Source organism: Papio anubis, chromosome 11 (assembly GCF_008728515.1).
Source record: "Papio anubis isolate 15944 chromosome 11, Panubis1.0, whole genome shotgun sequence".
NCBI classification, from domain to species: domain Eukaryota; kingdom Metazoa; phylum Chordata; class Mammalia; order Primates; family Cercopithecidae; genus Papio; species Papio anubis.
Genome location: NC_044986.1, coordinates 21221426 through 21235863, shown reverse-complemented (window position 1 = coordinate 21235863; position 14438 = coordinate 21221426). Strand labels below are relative to the sequence as shown.

General features: G+C 39.7%; 1 protein-coding gene across 6 annotated transcripts in view; it reads right to left on the bottom strand.

Annotated features, from left to right (window-relative positions):
• Positions 1 to 659: 659 nt before the first annotated feature.
• The window catches only part of GPAM (glycerol-3-phosphate acyltransferase, mitochondrial), a 63625-nt gene continuing 49846 nt past the window's right edge, over positions 660 to 14438 (bottom strand). For all 6 annotated transcript variants that reach the window (XM_021943656.2, XM_017944312.3, XM_021943655.2 and 3 more), the window contains 8 exons: positions 12575 to 12645; positions 11508 to 11772; positions 10812 to 10954; positions 9245 to 9322; positions 8169 to 8309; positions 6632 to 6821; positions 5410 to 5468; positions 660 to 4447 (listed from right to left, as the gene is read on the bottom strand). In XM_021943656.2, the coding sequence (XP_021799348.2) occupies positions 4331 to 4447; positions 5410 to 5468; positions 6632 to 6821; positions 8169 to 8309; positions 9245 to 9322; positions 10812 to 10954; positions 11508 to 11772; positions 12575 to 12645 (1064 nt within the window). In that variant the 3' untranslated portion in view covers positions 660 to 4330. The remainder of the gene's footprint in view (positions 4448 to 5409; positions 5469 to 6631; positions 6822 to 8168; positions 8310 to 9244; positions 9323 to 10811; positions 10955 to 11507; positions 11773 to 12574; positions 12646 to 14438) is intronic.

Sequence of the window (14438 nt, the reverse complement as noted above, 5' to 3'; positions counted from 1 at the left end):
CAGAGTAAGGGCACAGTCACAGCAACATCACAAAGGAAATCAGAAGGGTTCAAGTAGAAAGTTTAGGGAGAGAGGCTGGCTGGAGAACGGATGGGATGGTCTTGGGCGTCAGTCAGTTTCACAGCCACATCATGCATCCAAAGGACATGGACGTCATCAGCAGGCACACGTTTACCACTGTTCCCAGAAGGAACACTCTGGATATCAGGCCGTATTTGAGAACTTTCAAAGAATCCACAAAATCTGTGCTCTGATAAAAGAAATAATTTTCTTGTCAAAAAAGTAAACTAACATTGTTCGAGCAACTGTGATAAACTAGTGGAGAAAACATTTTTATAAACTTAAGTATGTAAAAATATAACAAAAAGCGCCAAGCTTAAAGAAATATTTACAAAAACCCAAAGAATCTCTCTAGAATATGAATATTTACTAAATAAAAGGAGAGCAACAGCTAAGAAGCAGACCTACATCTCCAAATGCTTGATCAAATTTGGAAAGCTGTGGGTCAATAATAAAAGCATGTACTGTAGGTTCATACATTTATGTAAGGTATCGTTAAGCATTTTAATAAGTTGCTATATAAAGTCAGAAAAGACTGATTGTTCGTATAGTGAATTATGTAGGAAACTGTCTTAAATACAAATCCAACACATCAAGAATATGTTCATTTTTTGGTTTATTAAAACAAAACTACATTTTCTGTGTTTCTTGCAATACATTAACAAGCATAAAAATCAATTCAGTATTTCCAAGTATGTTTCGCTCACAAAAATCACAGTCATTTCACAGTACCTTACAGTAATTCTTTTCACAACAGTCTTAACATTTCTTTATACAACAGGCAAATAGTTTAATACCTTCCATCAAGACATTTCAGAGCTTTAGATGTTCAGAAATAAGGTCAAGAATCTCTTTCAAATGCAATCATTAGTTTGTATTAAACTAAAATGCCAGATGACAAGTCTCAGGTTTCTAAAAAGAGTTTTAAAAAATAGGTTTACAGCCCATAGTAAGTCTTATAAACCTCAACGATAGGTCCTGTCACGTCTAAACACTACAACTGTCTGTGGATAAAAATCTGCATTCAATTGTACAATACTTTCTTCTACATCTGAATGAAAACCTTATTAACCCCAATTCATCCATGTATTCTGATATGTTCAGTGAAAAAGCCAGGATCATTGGGGCTGTTCTTTCTATCAAAGGAAAGAGCTCCGATCACCTACAATATAATTTTCTGTGCTTATTTTCTTTAGGGGAGGAAATACACATCTATTCCATGCCAAACTGGATGTTACAAAATGCATGTGAATTCTGCCCCAGTGCCATGTGTTCATTACCGTTTTGTCTCCTTAAAGAACTATCTAGCAGTGTTTCCCAAAATGTTCTCCACAGGACAGTAGTGAGAGGTTCACAGGTATCCCAAAGGAGAAAAAGGTCCTGATGGCAAAATAGTTTGGGCAATGCTGGGTTGAACAGTTTTTCACTGCCAGATGCCAAGCCCTTACTGCGCTAAAGTGCATTGTAAGTCTCCATGTGCAAACTTAGTTCCCAGCAACACCATTTCTATAAAACACTTATGAACATCTCACAGAGCACTCATATTACATGGAGTACTATGGGAAATGCTTTTCCCGGTCCAGGTTACTGGAAATTCCACAGTCTGGGCTTACATTCATTGTAATCCCAGAAATATTTTCTCCATATACCCTCATGACTTTGTGAGATTTAACAGATTTCAGAAGAAAGACTCAATGCCGTCTCAGTTAACAGTTCTACACATTTCACACTAGTTTTTGCCTTGTTTTTCATGCAATTTTAAGAGTATATAAATTCCTTCCTCTCTTCTGAATCACTTAGGACATTCTCATTTTTAAAAACAGAGAGCAGTTGCATATTGCTTAATATATTTTTTTTAAACTTGACTCACAGTCTTCCCCTGAAGGGCATGCATTTCATGTTATAGAAATGCAATAGAGTAAACTGTAATAAAATTATTTACAAGCACCTAGTTTGTTTAACCTTACATGGAAGCCATCACTGTTGGAAAACAATGAGAACGTATCTTTTAGCAAAACGGTGCTATCTGGAAGCTTTATTGTGAAGATGCTTTCTTTTTTGTTTTTTGTTTTTCGGTCATGAGGCACTGAAGAATGAGTTGTGCTGAAATTAACTCAAAGGTCAGCTTGTCTGGATGAGCATAACTTTGGTTGAGATTTTTCTCCCTTAAAAAAGATTTTCAAAGCACCAGTTAATTACAAAATGCATGCATATTTATCCTCACAGTGACTTCAGTGGTAAGAGAGCTAGCAAATCATACATTGCATTCCTCAAAGCATCTGATCAAACTTCTAGAAAACAAACCAACCAAAAGGGAAAATAATGCAAGAGAAGCCATATTTTCTCTGCTTAGGCTGGCGAAGCAGCAGCTCTTTGCAGCAGGGCAAAGTATCCACTGGGAAGTGAGTCCCAACCTTGAATAATGGTGAGCTTGAGTAATCCTTAATCTACAATTTAAAGGATGAAAAAAAGAGACTAGTGAAATGTTTGATTCCCCACATAAGGAAAACCCAAGACTCCCTGGGTATCCTCCAAATGTAGCCAAGAAAAGTGTTCTTCTACCCTAGTCAGTAAAATGGAATGCTAAAACGTGATTATCTCATTCAACATCAGAGCTACTACAACTGACAATGACTTAACAGTACCTCAATTCCTATAAAGAAAAAATATATTTTAAATGCAGAACTTGAGAGGGATCACAACAGCATAGCATTATTGCTACCAGTTTCAAACATGATACTTCATACAATGTGAAATATCAATCAGCATCCCTCCCTCTCCCAAAACACACGTTACTCATGAGATACTATTAGTGTTTAAAATCCAAGCTTATAGAAGTACAAACTTAATTCTCAGTATTTTTATACTAAATTCAGAGAAACTATGTAACACTCATCTGGAAAAATTCTTAATTCCATAATATCTTAGAGATAAGCAACAGTAAACTGTTAGAAAATGTTTTAACATTACATGATATTTAAGAAATCACCATAATTACCATAATAAACTAATAATTATGCTCCCTGTTCACAAAAGGCACCTACCAATTATGAACAGACCATTTTTCATAATTATTTACCACTATGTGGCATAATGGTTTAGGCATATAACCCATAAAAATTTGTTAAAAGTCATGGTTTTTCCTCAAAGCTAAAAATTCACAAATGCCTCTAACCATTACCAGTCAGTAGGGCCACCACATGCATATACTGGACAGGTTGTGCACGGCACAACTCAAGTGGGCACCAGTCACCTGGACTGGGGTGCAGTACACAATCTGTGTGCAGTACAGAAAGCCCTCATCAGTTGTGGCCAGAGCACTGTATTCTAACAGAGTCTGTCAGCTCAAGCTAATCAAGTTAGGAAAGTTGCTATTTGGTTGGAGGATTTCCAAGAAACAGCTGTACCCGTGAGAAGCAGGTATTACCTGAGGGGTAGACGGGGTACAGACATAAAACAGGAAGGGTTCTAAATATTTGCTGGTCATTTAAAACTCAATGGCACTTTTTTATATGAGCAAAAGCCTTCAACACCAGTTTTCTGGCCAGGTTTCCCTAGAATTTTGCCAGCCAAATTAACTTCCTGATGTTAACTATTTGATTACAATATCTCAGTTCCCGACCTAAACTAATACTGTCTGTTTTCACATACCTCTTAAAAACATTTTCTATATCTGACTGCAAAGGACAGCACAGTGATACCTGGGTGTGATATATATCAGTCCATTCATTTATAAAGCACTTGGGATAAAAGGTGCTCCCATTAAAAATGTAGCTACTATTGACAAAGATAAAACTGAAAAAGAGTGAATGGATGACTCAATTATTTTTAAAGGAAGCATTAACCATTAACCAGATAATATACCAACAAATTACCCAATAGCACTAAGTATACCATATAAGATTCAGTTCTAGAACACAGCTACATTTCTGTGTCCATCACAGTAATTAGTCCTTAAAAGTTGTACTTAAAATGTCAATCTTTAATAAACTCCAAAATAATGTATTGAGATTTCATCTTGTAGTCTACGGATTGTGAGTTGCGAATAGAGGCTGAGGTCCCCCCAAGTGTTATCTGCAGGCTGCTGTGTGGATGCAGAGCTGGGAAGATCACAGATCCATGGAGGGAGAAGGCACTTGTCTTCCAGGAGATCACTGCGGGACAGGGCAGGCCTGACCTTGCGACGGCACCTTCAACTCTCGAGCCAGAAGCTGGTACCTACAAGGGACTCATCTCATGACCTTCATTTGCCAGCGGTGCCACACGTTACCTACAGCACCACAAAACTCAGAATATATTCTAGAAGTTTTTGCCGGTTGCATTGAGGTAGAAAAGTGCTGCTCAGTTCTAAAACAGACACTCTCTTTTGTTTGGTCTCCTTGAAAACCTAAAGAAAAAGTTTAGATTAAATTAAAGGCAAAAAATAAAAAATAAAAAAAAATTTCTATCACCAACCTGACCTGTGGTTTCCTAGACCTCAGAAGGCAGTAAAGGCACACAAAACCATATCCTGGCTTTAAGTAAATGTATGCATGTGTGTGTGTATGAGGTGGGAGTTTCCAATGCAAGCAAGGTTTTCTTTTCTTTTCTTTTCTTTTCTTTTGATGGAGTTCAACCAACATAACTATATTCTAAAATTTCAACCAATATAACTGTACTCTAAAATGACTTAGAATAAAGTCACAAACAGTCCCTCACAAAAGGCCACTAGTATCTCTATGGAACTCACATTCTCCATCAATTATGAAGGTAAAGGACACCTGAGGATACTTCTAGAAATACTTGTAAAAATACAAGAAAGTAACTAAAAATCATGTGGAATAATTAAGAGCCAAGATTGTGGTCCTAATCCCAAAGTCAAAAATCTGAAGTACCCCAAAATCTGAAACATTTTGAACGCCAGCATGACGTTCAAAAGACATGCTCATTAGAGCATTCTGGGTTTCGGATTAGAGACGCTCAACCTGTAAGTCTAAGGCACGTATTCCAAAATCCAAAAAAATCTGAAATCCAAAACATTTCTGGTCCCAACATTTTAGATAAGGGATACTCAACCTGTAGCACCTTGAAACATATTGATACCAGTTATATATAGCAGTTTGGGAATAAATGTGAAACCAGTAAAATTCCAGAGCATTCAAATAAATCTACACTGATGGGTTTCACCTTCAACATAGCCCAACCCATCCTACATGCTCCATTCCCAAAAACGCCTGTATCATTAAGCCAGCAGAAACTGCTTCTCTCAGGGTTCACCCCACCACAAAGGTAGCTCAAACAGACTCGATCTAAAGAGAACAGAAGTTAAGATAGCTTTTAGCTTTTATACCATAAATGGTGGACACCTACCCCAATATCCTTAAACATTTTCACAGCATTCTTCACAAGACAGTATGTGGCACTCTCAGCTGAAGAGAGAGAATAAAACCCTGTCAAATGGTTAGGCCCAACAAATCATGACAATCCCAATAGCCACAGTAAGAAAGTATGGGGAGCTCGGAAGAGAATGAGGGCAAGTCAGCAGACAAGGGTGGGGCCCCACTTCCACCACTGACAACCTATGAGTTCTCAGCTGACTTGCTGTTACACCTACTTTGTTTAAACCTACTTTGGCCTATGTTGAGGTAAACAAGAAAGGGAGGGGGAAAGAAAAGAGGGTGTAGAGAGAGAAATGGGGAGAATGGAGGGAAATAGAAATACCTAAAACATCCATTGTCCAAGATTGTTGTGAGAATCAAATGAGACAGCGTATAAACATTCTTTAAGCTACCCAGTGGTACGCAGATGACTGTACATCAGTGGAACCAGAGAAAGCACAGGCCTCGAGGTTATGAAACAAGATTTCTGATCCCGAGATCACCCACTAACTAGCAGTGTGACCTTCGGTATTTTCCTCAACTATAAAATGAGGTGATTAGATTAGATTCCTTCTGGCTCTGAAAAGTGATTCAAAGTAGTTTCAGCTCCAAACTACAACTGTATGAAATACTACTCCCACCCCAATCATATCTCCTACAACAAACAAGACGGAGCGCTGGCCAAGATGTGCAGCAAGTGAAACACACACTGTTGTGGGAGTACAAGCAGGTACTGGAAACTGTTTGGCGGTATCTACTAAAGCCGAATATATCTAGAGCCTACAACCAGGCAATTCTGTTCCCATATATATGCTGTATATAGGGGCACAGATGTTCACCAAAGACATATTCAAACATGCTCACAGCAACACTGTTCAAAGCAGTTGTGAACTGAAAACAACCCAAATATCCTTCAACAGCAGAATGAATAAAATGTGGTAAATATTTATACAAGGGAACATTACACAACAAGAACAAAGGAACAAACTATATGCAACATGTATGAATCTCAAAAATAATGTTACGTGAAAAAAGCCAGACATAAGAGTGTATAACTGCATCATTCAACTTATATAACATAGCAAAGAAGATAATAGTAATACTCTACGGTGTTAGAGGTCAGGATAAGTTTGCATTTTTCCAATTTTCTACAATTAGCAAATTTCTGTAATCAAAAAAAAATTTTTAAAAGAACAAATAGTGACTCAACATACCATATACGGCAACATTTCTTTCTGTTCTGGTCACCAGGTATTTGTGCAACTTTTGCAGATATTCAGGTTCTGGAACAGGACCGCTAAAGTTGTGAACAAAGATGGCGGCAGAGCTGTATGCCTCCAGCAAAGGCCCAAGGAGTCTCTGTAAGAAGGTGATAAACTGCTGGTGCTCCTTGGATTGGCTCACCTGAGTGTGCAAAAGCAGGAGATGAAGTCGTGAGGAAGGGACAAGAGACACAAGGCAAGAGGACAGAGGACTTTCTCTGGAGAGCCAGTAACGTGAGAAGATGGCCACTCACATCAGCGCACTACAAAGCCGGACCCTACTGCCCAGCCTTCATGCAGAGAATCTGCGGGCTTATGCGGCTTTCAAACCTTACGTGCTATGGTAGTCATTCACTTTTTTTATTTGTTATTATTATTATACTTTAAGTTGTAGAGATTTACGTATTATAGCGATGCGGTTTGTACATATGCTGCAATGCCATGTTGGTCCTGCTGCACCCATCAACTTCGTCATTTTACATCAAGGTATAACATTCACTGCCCCGCATAGTATGAGGCTTGTGTTCATTGAACAGCCACCTGAAAGTACCATGGCAGTGCTTTATAATTATGATATGCTATCATCACTGAAAATAGCTGCTCCTAAGACTAGGCCTTCCACAGTTTGAAGCCTGGGCTCAACAGTCACTCAAGTCTGCAAAACAACCAATGGGAGACCATTAAGATCATCTCATTCCTTCTTCAGCACCTATTCCCTGCCTCCCCTAAATGGCCTTTGCCCACAGTCCAGCAATGTGGGGAATGATGGCCACCGTGACGGGGGTGCTTTATGGCCGAGAGGCTCTCACTGTACCTACCCAAAACACACGGGTTCAGTGAAGCCCCTCTGGAGTGTGAAAGCAAGATCAATGCCCAATCTTAAAACTACACTAGTACTACCCAAGTGAAAAAGAAGACAATTTCTAAATGTCAAAAAAGAGTAATCCACTTAGAGTATTCAGAAAAGATGGGTCATTATTACTAAGTTCTAAAATTATAAATTAGACAAAATTGATTTTTCTAAATCAGGGACTTTTTCTTAATCTAAATTTTCTCCTATAATGCTATTTGTTTTAACTGACAGCAAAGAGCTCAATATATGAAATTTTGGGAGGGACAGCAAGAGTGACTCAAAAAGAGCAACCAGGCCAATGGCAGCTCAATAGCAAAACTGCTGCCTCATGAGGGGGTGCAGGTGTAGATAAACAGGTATACACCTGTATATTTCATAAAAGGATGGTGAAAGTCTCACCTATGACATTCATCTTCCTGACTTTTCAGACTCTCCTTTCCTTTTCTACTTAAACCGAATAATTTAAGGTATTAATTCAACTCAAACAGTTTGAGTGTCTTTACCACACAGAAGGCACCAGAGCGAGTTGGGGAGTTCTTTAGATATGAAGACATCACCAGGGCTCCAGCTGATCTCATTGCAACATAAACCTCAACATATCCCTGTAATATCCACCAGAATTCTTCACCAAAGTACCTTCAGGTAGCAATCTCGCTGTTCCTCCCCAAAGTCACTGTCTTCATCTTCTTCATCACTTCTCCAAGACAAAGGTTCAGGAAGCTTCTTGTCCCACTGCTGCTCAGCAAGACTAGGACTGATATCTTCCTGGTCATCGTGCTAGGCCAAGGAGATGATGGATAGTAAATAAATATGCACTGGCACACAAACAACTGCCCAGTGGAGCCAGGACAAGGCGGTCCTCTTCTCTGACCCTTCCTGGCTCTTCTCTGTTTAGCCATTCATAACGTCAATCCACTTCCCTTCCAAACTCAAACTCAGTTGGGAGACAGCAGGGGACAAAAGAAAGGGCGGGTGGGAGGGGAGAGCTACCAGAAAGATCAAATAAAAGTACCCCCACATATTCTAAATTGATATCTACTTTTCCAGGCCATCCCCTCTACACTAAATCTACCAAAATTAAGATAGAATCTCAAAAATGAAAACTGCAGATGTGCAAGCTACAAGCATACTGATAGGTGTAACATCTCAACTTAGCATACAAACTTCTGGATGTCACGGAATCAAGTCAGGATATGTTTTAGATAACACAACTTACAAATAGGAACCAAAATATTAAATAATCCAAAGGACACTTATTCTCCCCATTCTTATTTTTCTCTTCTCTACATCTGAACATGACTGTATACCAAATGTAATTATTGATTTGTTTATTTATTTATTTATGAGACTGAGTCTCACTCTGTCGCCCAGGCTGGAGTGCAGTGACACGATCTTGGCTCACTGAAACCTCCACCTCTCCGATTCAAGCAATTCTCGTGCCTCAGCCTCCCAAATAGCTGGGATTGCAGGCGCGTGCCACCATGCCCAGCTAATTTTTGTATTTTTAGGAAAGACGGGGTTTTGCCATGTTGGCCAGGCTGGTCTCGAACTCCTGACCTCAGGTGATCCACCCACTTTCGCCTCCCAAGGTGCTGGGATTACAGGCGCATGCCACTGCGCCCGGCCAATTATTGGTTTAAATAAGTGGTAGAAAAGGGAATGAAGAGCAAGTAACTTCATACAGACAAATAAAGGAAAGCTCTTCCTCTTACCTCTGCCACTGTAAGAATGCCATACTGGATAAACTTCCCTACTGTTTCATGGCACACTTGGTAAAATGTCTGGCAGGGCTGAAAAGAAAAGTCATTTAGATGTAAATGCCACCATTTTATACTTCTTTTTTTAAAGGCAGAAAACATGGTATAAGGTAGCTGCCAAAGCCTTCCATTCTGTTACCTCCGTCACCCCACTGAGCAAGTCCTGTGATTCCCAGTGCCCACCGTCTTGATACACACATGGCCATGGACAAAGCCCAAGAAGAGACCTCTGTCACTTCACTGGCAGAGCACCCAACACTGCACCACCTGCAAGGGGTACTCCTGAGCTCAATTCTCTCCCCACACCCACAATGTGGCAAACCCCCTGAAGACTGCTTATCAGCCCCCCACCACCTACTTCTTTTACTTTCTAAGACCGTTTTTTTGCAATAGTTATAATAAATACCGTACACAAACATGGTGATTGAGGAAACACAACACTGGAATAAGTAAACAAAAACCAGAGAAAAGACAAAGTCAATCTTCGAGTCTTATCCACCCTCGTCCCTCCCATCCCACCACCCACAGTTCATGCAAAACAGATTCCCCAACAGGACCACCAGGACACCTCACCCAAAGCACGGCATGGAGGGGCGGTACTCCTAACACATGCCCTTATCTCATCAACATCTCAAGACACATTCATACAAAAGAAAATATCAGAATTCAAATAAAATATGAATTCTACATGTTGACGATTTTGAGAAGAAGGAAATCTACTGCTAAATACATATGTCTCATGATAAATGCCTAAGTGTTTGGGTATATAATATAAATGCTCATTAGTACTGCTGGGCTTTGTTTTCCTTGTTTGTAAACTGAGAGGGGTTGAGCAGATTTTTTTTTTTTTTTTGAGATGGAGTCTCGCTCTGTCTCTCAGACTGGAGAACAGTGGCGCAATCTTGGCTTACTGCAATCTTCACCTCCCAGGTTCAAGCGATCCTCCTGCCTCAGCCTCCAAAGTAGCTGGGACTACACACGCATGCTACTACACCCAGCTAACTTTTTTTGTATTTTTAGTAGAGTCAGGGTCTCTCCACATTAGCCAGGATGGTCTCGATCTCCTGACTTCATGATCTGCCCACCTCAGCCTCCGTAAGTGCTGGGATTACAGGCATGAGTCACAGCATCTGGCCGAGCAGATGATTTTTAAGGCTGCTTCTGACTCTTACCATCTGTGGTTCCATCATCTACAGGTGGGTGCGTTAATTATTTACAAACCACTGACCCATTGGCTCACACACAATATGTGCTCACTAGCTTTGGATGTGACTGCCTGAGAACATTGAGCAATCTGCCCTATCATGGCTCATACTGCATGACAGATTCAGTGGAGCAGTGACCCAGAGAGCAAACCAAGATAGTAAATGACATATTGGTTTGGTGGTCACTGAAATCCAGGAGTGGAATATAAAGTATCAAAAATGGGCCAAACATTCTCTAACAGAAAAATACGGGGGTTATGTTTTCACGAAAACGCTCAAGAAAAGAGACCAGGCAACACTGAAGAGTCTTCACTCACCAGTGAGATGGTGCCCTCATTGGAGAGAAGGTAGCACAGGCTGGCCGCCTTCCGCACCAGCTGCTCCTGGCTGATCAGGTTAGGTGGGGTGCCAGTGGGCCCCCCTAATCCCCTCCTGTTCAGAACTGCATAAAGGCTGCAAGCTAAGAAAAGAAAAGCAACAATGAAGTTGCCAGCTCAAAGTCTCCAAGAAAAACTTCAACTGGCTCAAATAACCTTAAGAGATTAATACATCAAAAATAATGGCCTGTATTTCTAGAAACTTAAGTAAATCCCACAAGATTAAATGCTTATGATTCCATATGATCCCAACTGCATCAAAACCCTTCTCCAAACACATGAGCCCCCTCTTCTCTCCTTCTTCTCTTTTCTCTTAATCACAAATGAGGCCCTCCACTCACTTTGCTGCCCTGTATATGTCTCATCTCAGTTAGATTTTCAGCTCCTGGATTGCAAGACACTCTACCTCTCCTGAGAAATAAGGGTAATATTATACAAATGGTAATTCAGTAATTACTCATTGTAGTTATAAACAGTGATATAACAGGAGATTACATTTTCATTTGAAAACTAAAATTACAGCCACATTCCCTCAAGCAAGGGGCTATCACCCAAATTAAAGCAGATACCACTGTGTGTTTTAGGCTTTTTTATTTTCCATGAAAATTACTGAAAATATTTCAAGGACTGACATACCTATGATGGCCTCCATGATAAAGACATGAAGTACCCCATTGCTGTAGAAGTTGAGTTCAAAGACTGCTGGGACAGTTGTGCTGGGGGTGATAAAAAACTCATCGTTCCTGCTAGTGTGGGTGATTGTGACGCAATTTCCCAGCAGCTGTATGGCATGCATTACTACATCTTCTGAATTTCCTGAGAACCCCAGGTCAAAATCACGAGCCAGGACTTCCTCTTTCATCACAAAGAAGTCTTCCACCAATGTGGAGAGATCAATTCCCTAAAGAAAGAGACAGAAATGGTATCATGACAGTGGAAAACCTACTTTCCAAAAAGTTGGGAGGTCAACACTCCAAGACTTTCTTCTTGCCTTGGCTTTCCTGCAGCTCACTGCTAGCACAGAGAGAAGTAGGGCCAGAACACCAATGCAGAGCGAGTCAGAAAACTGCTTAAAAAGCTGGTCCTCCAGGAATGTCAAGGTATTACACACACTAGTGAACACTCTAGCCATGACACATGATATGCACACATAAGATCACAAGAGAGAGAAAAAAAGCCATCTGCAAGTAAGGAGTGCTTATTTTTTAGCAAGATTTCCTTCATTTTAAATATTTATCTGACAAATATTTACTTGGTGCCTATATATATTGGCACTGTGTTTGGTGTTGAGAACATGACTGAACAAGACTGATGTGGTCTCTTCCATCATAAAGTTTAGACAAATGTATTTTGGGAGGATAAACGGTGGGTTCTAAAATGTCAATCAATTTGTTTGGAAAGCATTTGCTATCAGAATACATACCACATGTTAATGAAATAGATCTTATTTACATTAACAGTATTAATCAAGCAATAGCTTTGTACTACATATATTAAGCAGTCTGTTTTGTTTTGTTTTTAAATGTAGATTCTTCCTCCACCAAGTTGATAAGCTCCTTTGGGCAGGGTCCTCAGCTTATGTTACTGTTTACCTCATGGTACTAGCCATGAGTGGGCCAAATTTGCCCCTGAATATGTACCTGAGCAGCTAACAAAACATCCTAATGCTTCCTACTTAACTGCAGGTGACATTGCAGACATACCTGCCTGTGTCTGTAGAGGAGTAGGCAAGCCACAATGTGTGTGGACATAATGGCACAGGACTTGCTAGCAGCTGGAAGGCAAACACAAAGCTTTTTTTAGTTGCACTTTTTACAAATATAGCTGAACTTTTTTGAAATACCTAAATTTTAAGCAAGAGTATTTAAAACTGTAAAAGTCATCTATCACATTTCCCGTAAGTGTGATTTACCAAAAGGAAGTTATAATATTACAGTGTTCTGGTATAATGGAACGTCATTAGAGATCACTGTTCATCATACAACAGGCTAAGACAGGTCCAAATTCAATCCAGGCCAATGGAATTTAGTTACTGAATGACAAAGAGACACTTTTATTGAAATATCAAGACCCAAAGTACAAGCCTGTTTGAGTTCTACAGGATCTCCCATTTCCATATTCCTTGACTTGCTCCCACCTAGTCTATTATAACTACAACTCCACTTCACTCTTCTTGCTGGTATTCACCATGTTAAAATGAAGGTGTAGTAAAAGGATAACAGCTGACTTGAAGTCAGAAAAATCTGGGCTAAAATCCTAATTAACTCACTAACTAACTTCATGACTTGGGGCAAATTACTTGAATTCCTGGCCTCACTTTCCTCACTGGTAAAATGAAAATACTACTAGCTCATTAGACTATGTGAGAATAAAATGATTGGCCCGGCACAGGAGCCACAGTAATGGGTGCTCAATATATTTGTATTTCCTCTTTCAACCTGACCCAGACGTAAGAAGGAAGGGCACAGAAACACATTTGAGAATGACTGCAGTGCACACCCCTACAGTGAATTTGCATAAAATTATAATTATATAAATCAAATCTGAGAACACCCATGGAATGATAATCTGAAATCACAATAACATTTGTGAGTTTTCTAAGGTGACAATACATTTATGAACACTTCATTCACTACTTGTAATTGAAGTTGTCTCCAGTGTTTAAAAAAAAAGTACTCAGTACTATATGTATAGCTATTAAAATATTTATAAAGAATTTTTAAATATGAATATATGTGTTATAAATGGAAAGCTGCACAATACAAAACTGTAAAAAATATTTTTAGAGACTACACAGCAACACCCATGGTTATTCGGGTAGTGGGTTTTCGCTATCTATTTCATCTTTATTTTCCAACTTTTCGACAATAAGTATTATTTTTCGTATCCAGATTTTAAGCCGGAGAGAGACACAATCAAACGTGCTTGAGAAAGAATCCTCTGACCCAAAGTCAAGCAGGAATAGGAGCCTCCAGAATGGGAGGAGCCAGGTGAGGGAGGGAGGCCTCCCCAGTAGCATTGGCAGGAGGCGCTGAGAGTATCATCAGTGTCCTGACCCAGAGAGCAGCAAGAAAGAAATCACCACTGGGCTGAGCAGCAAAGAACCATCGTGCTGCCTTGGGATTTTAAAGCAGCCTCCACAACAGTACACAATTGTACAACTTGGAACTTAAAGAAGACTGATCCTGCAGTGAATTCACACTCCTCTCCAGGTTCACTTTAATTATTTGTGTATAACTATCCCACTGACGAGAACATAAGCTCGTTGAGTTCAGAACCATTAATTATTCCTTTTGTATTCTCCACGGCTAAGGCAAAGCTTTATACAAGGCCACTCATATTTGCTGCATTATAAAAACTCTACGGGGTCAAAGCAGAAATGGACATGCAACTATAAATCTAGACGTTGTACCACAAATTAGTTCAAGCAGTTCAAATAAAACACATTAATGAGCAACAGAGGCAACAAATCATTTTAATAATAACTATCTTTAAAAAGCACAACAACTACCACACGAACACCTACAATTACCAGACACTGTATAAGATGTTTAACTCCAATTACCT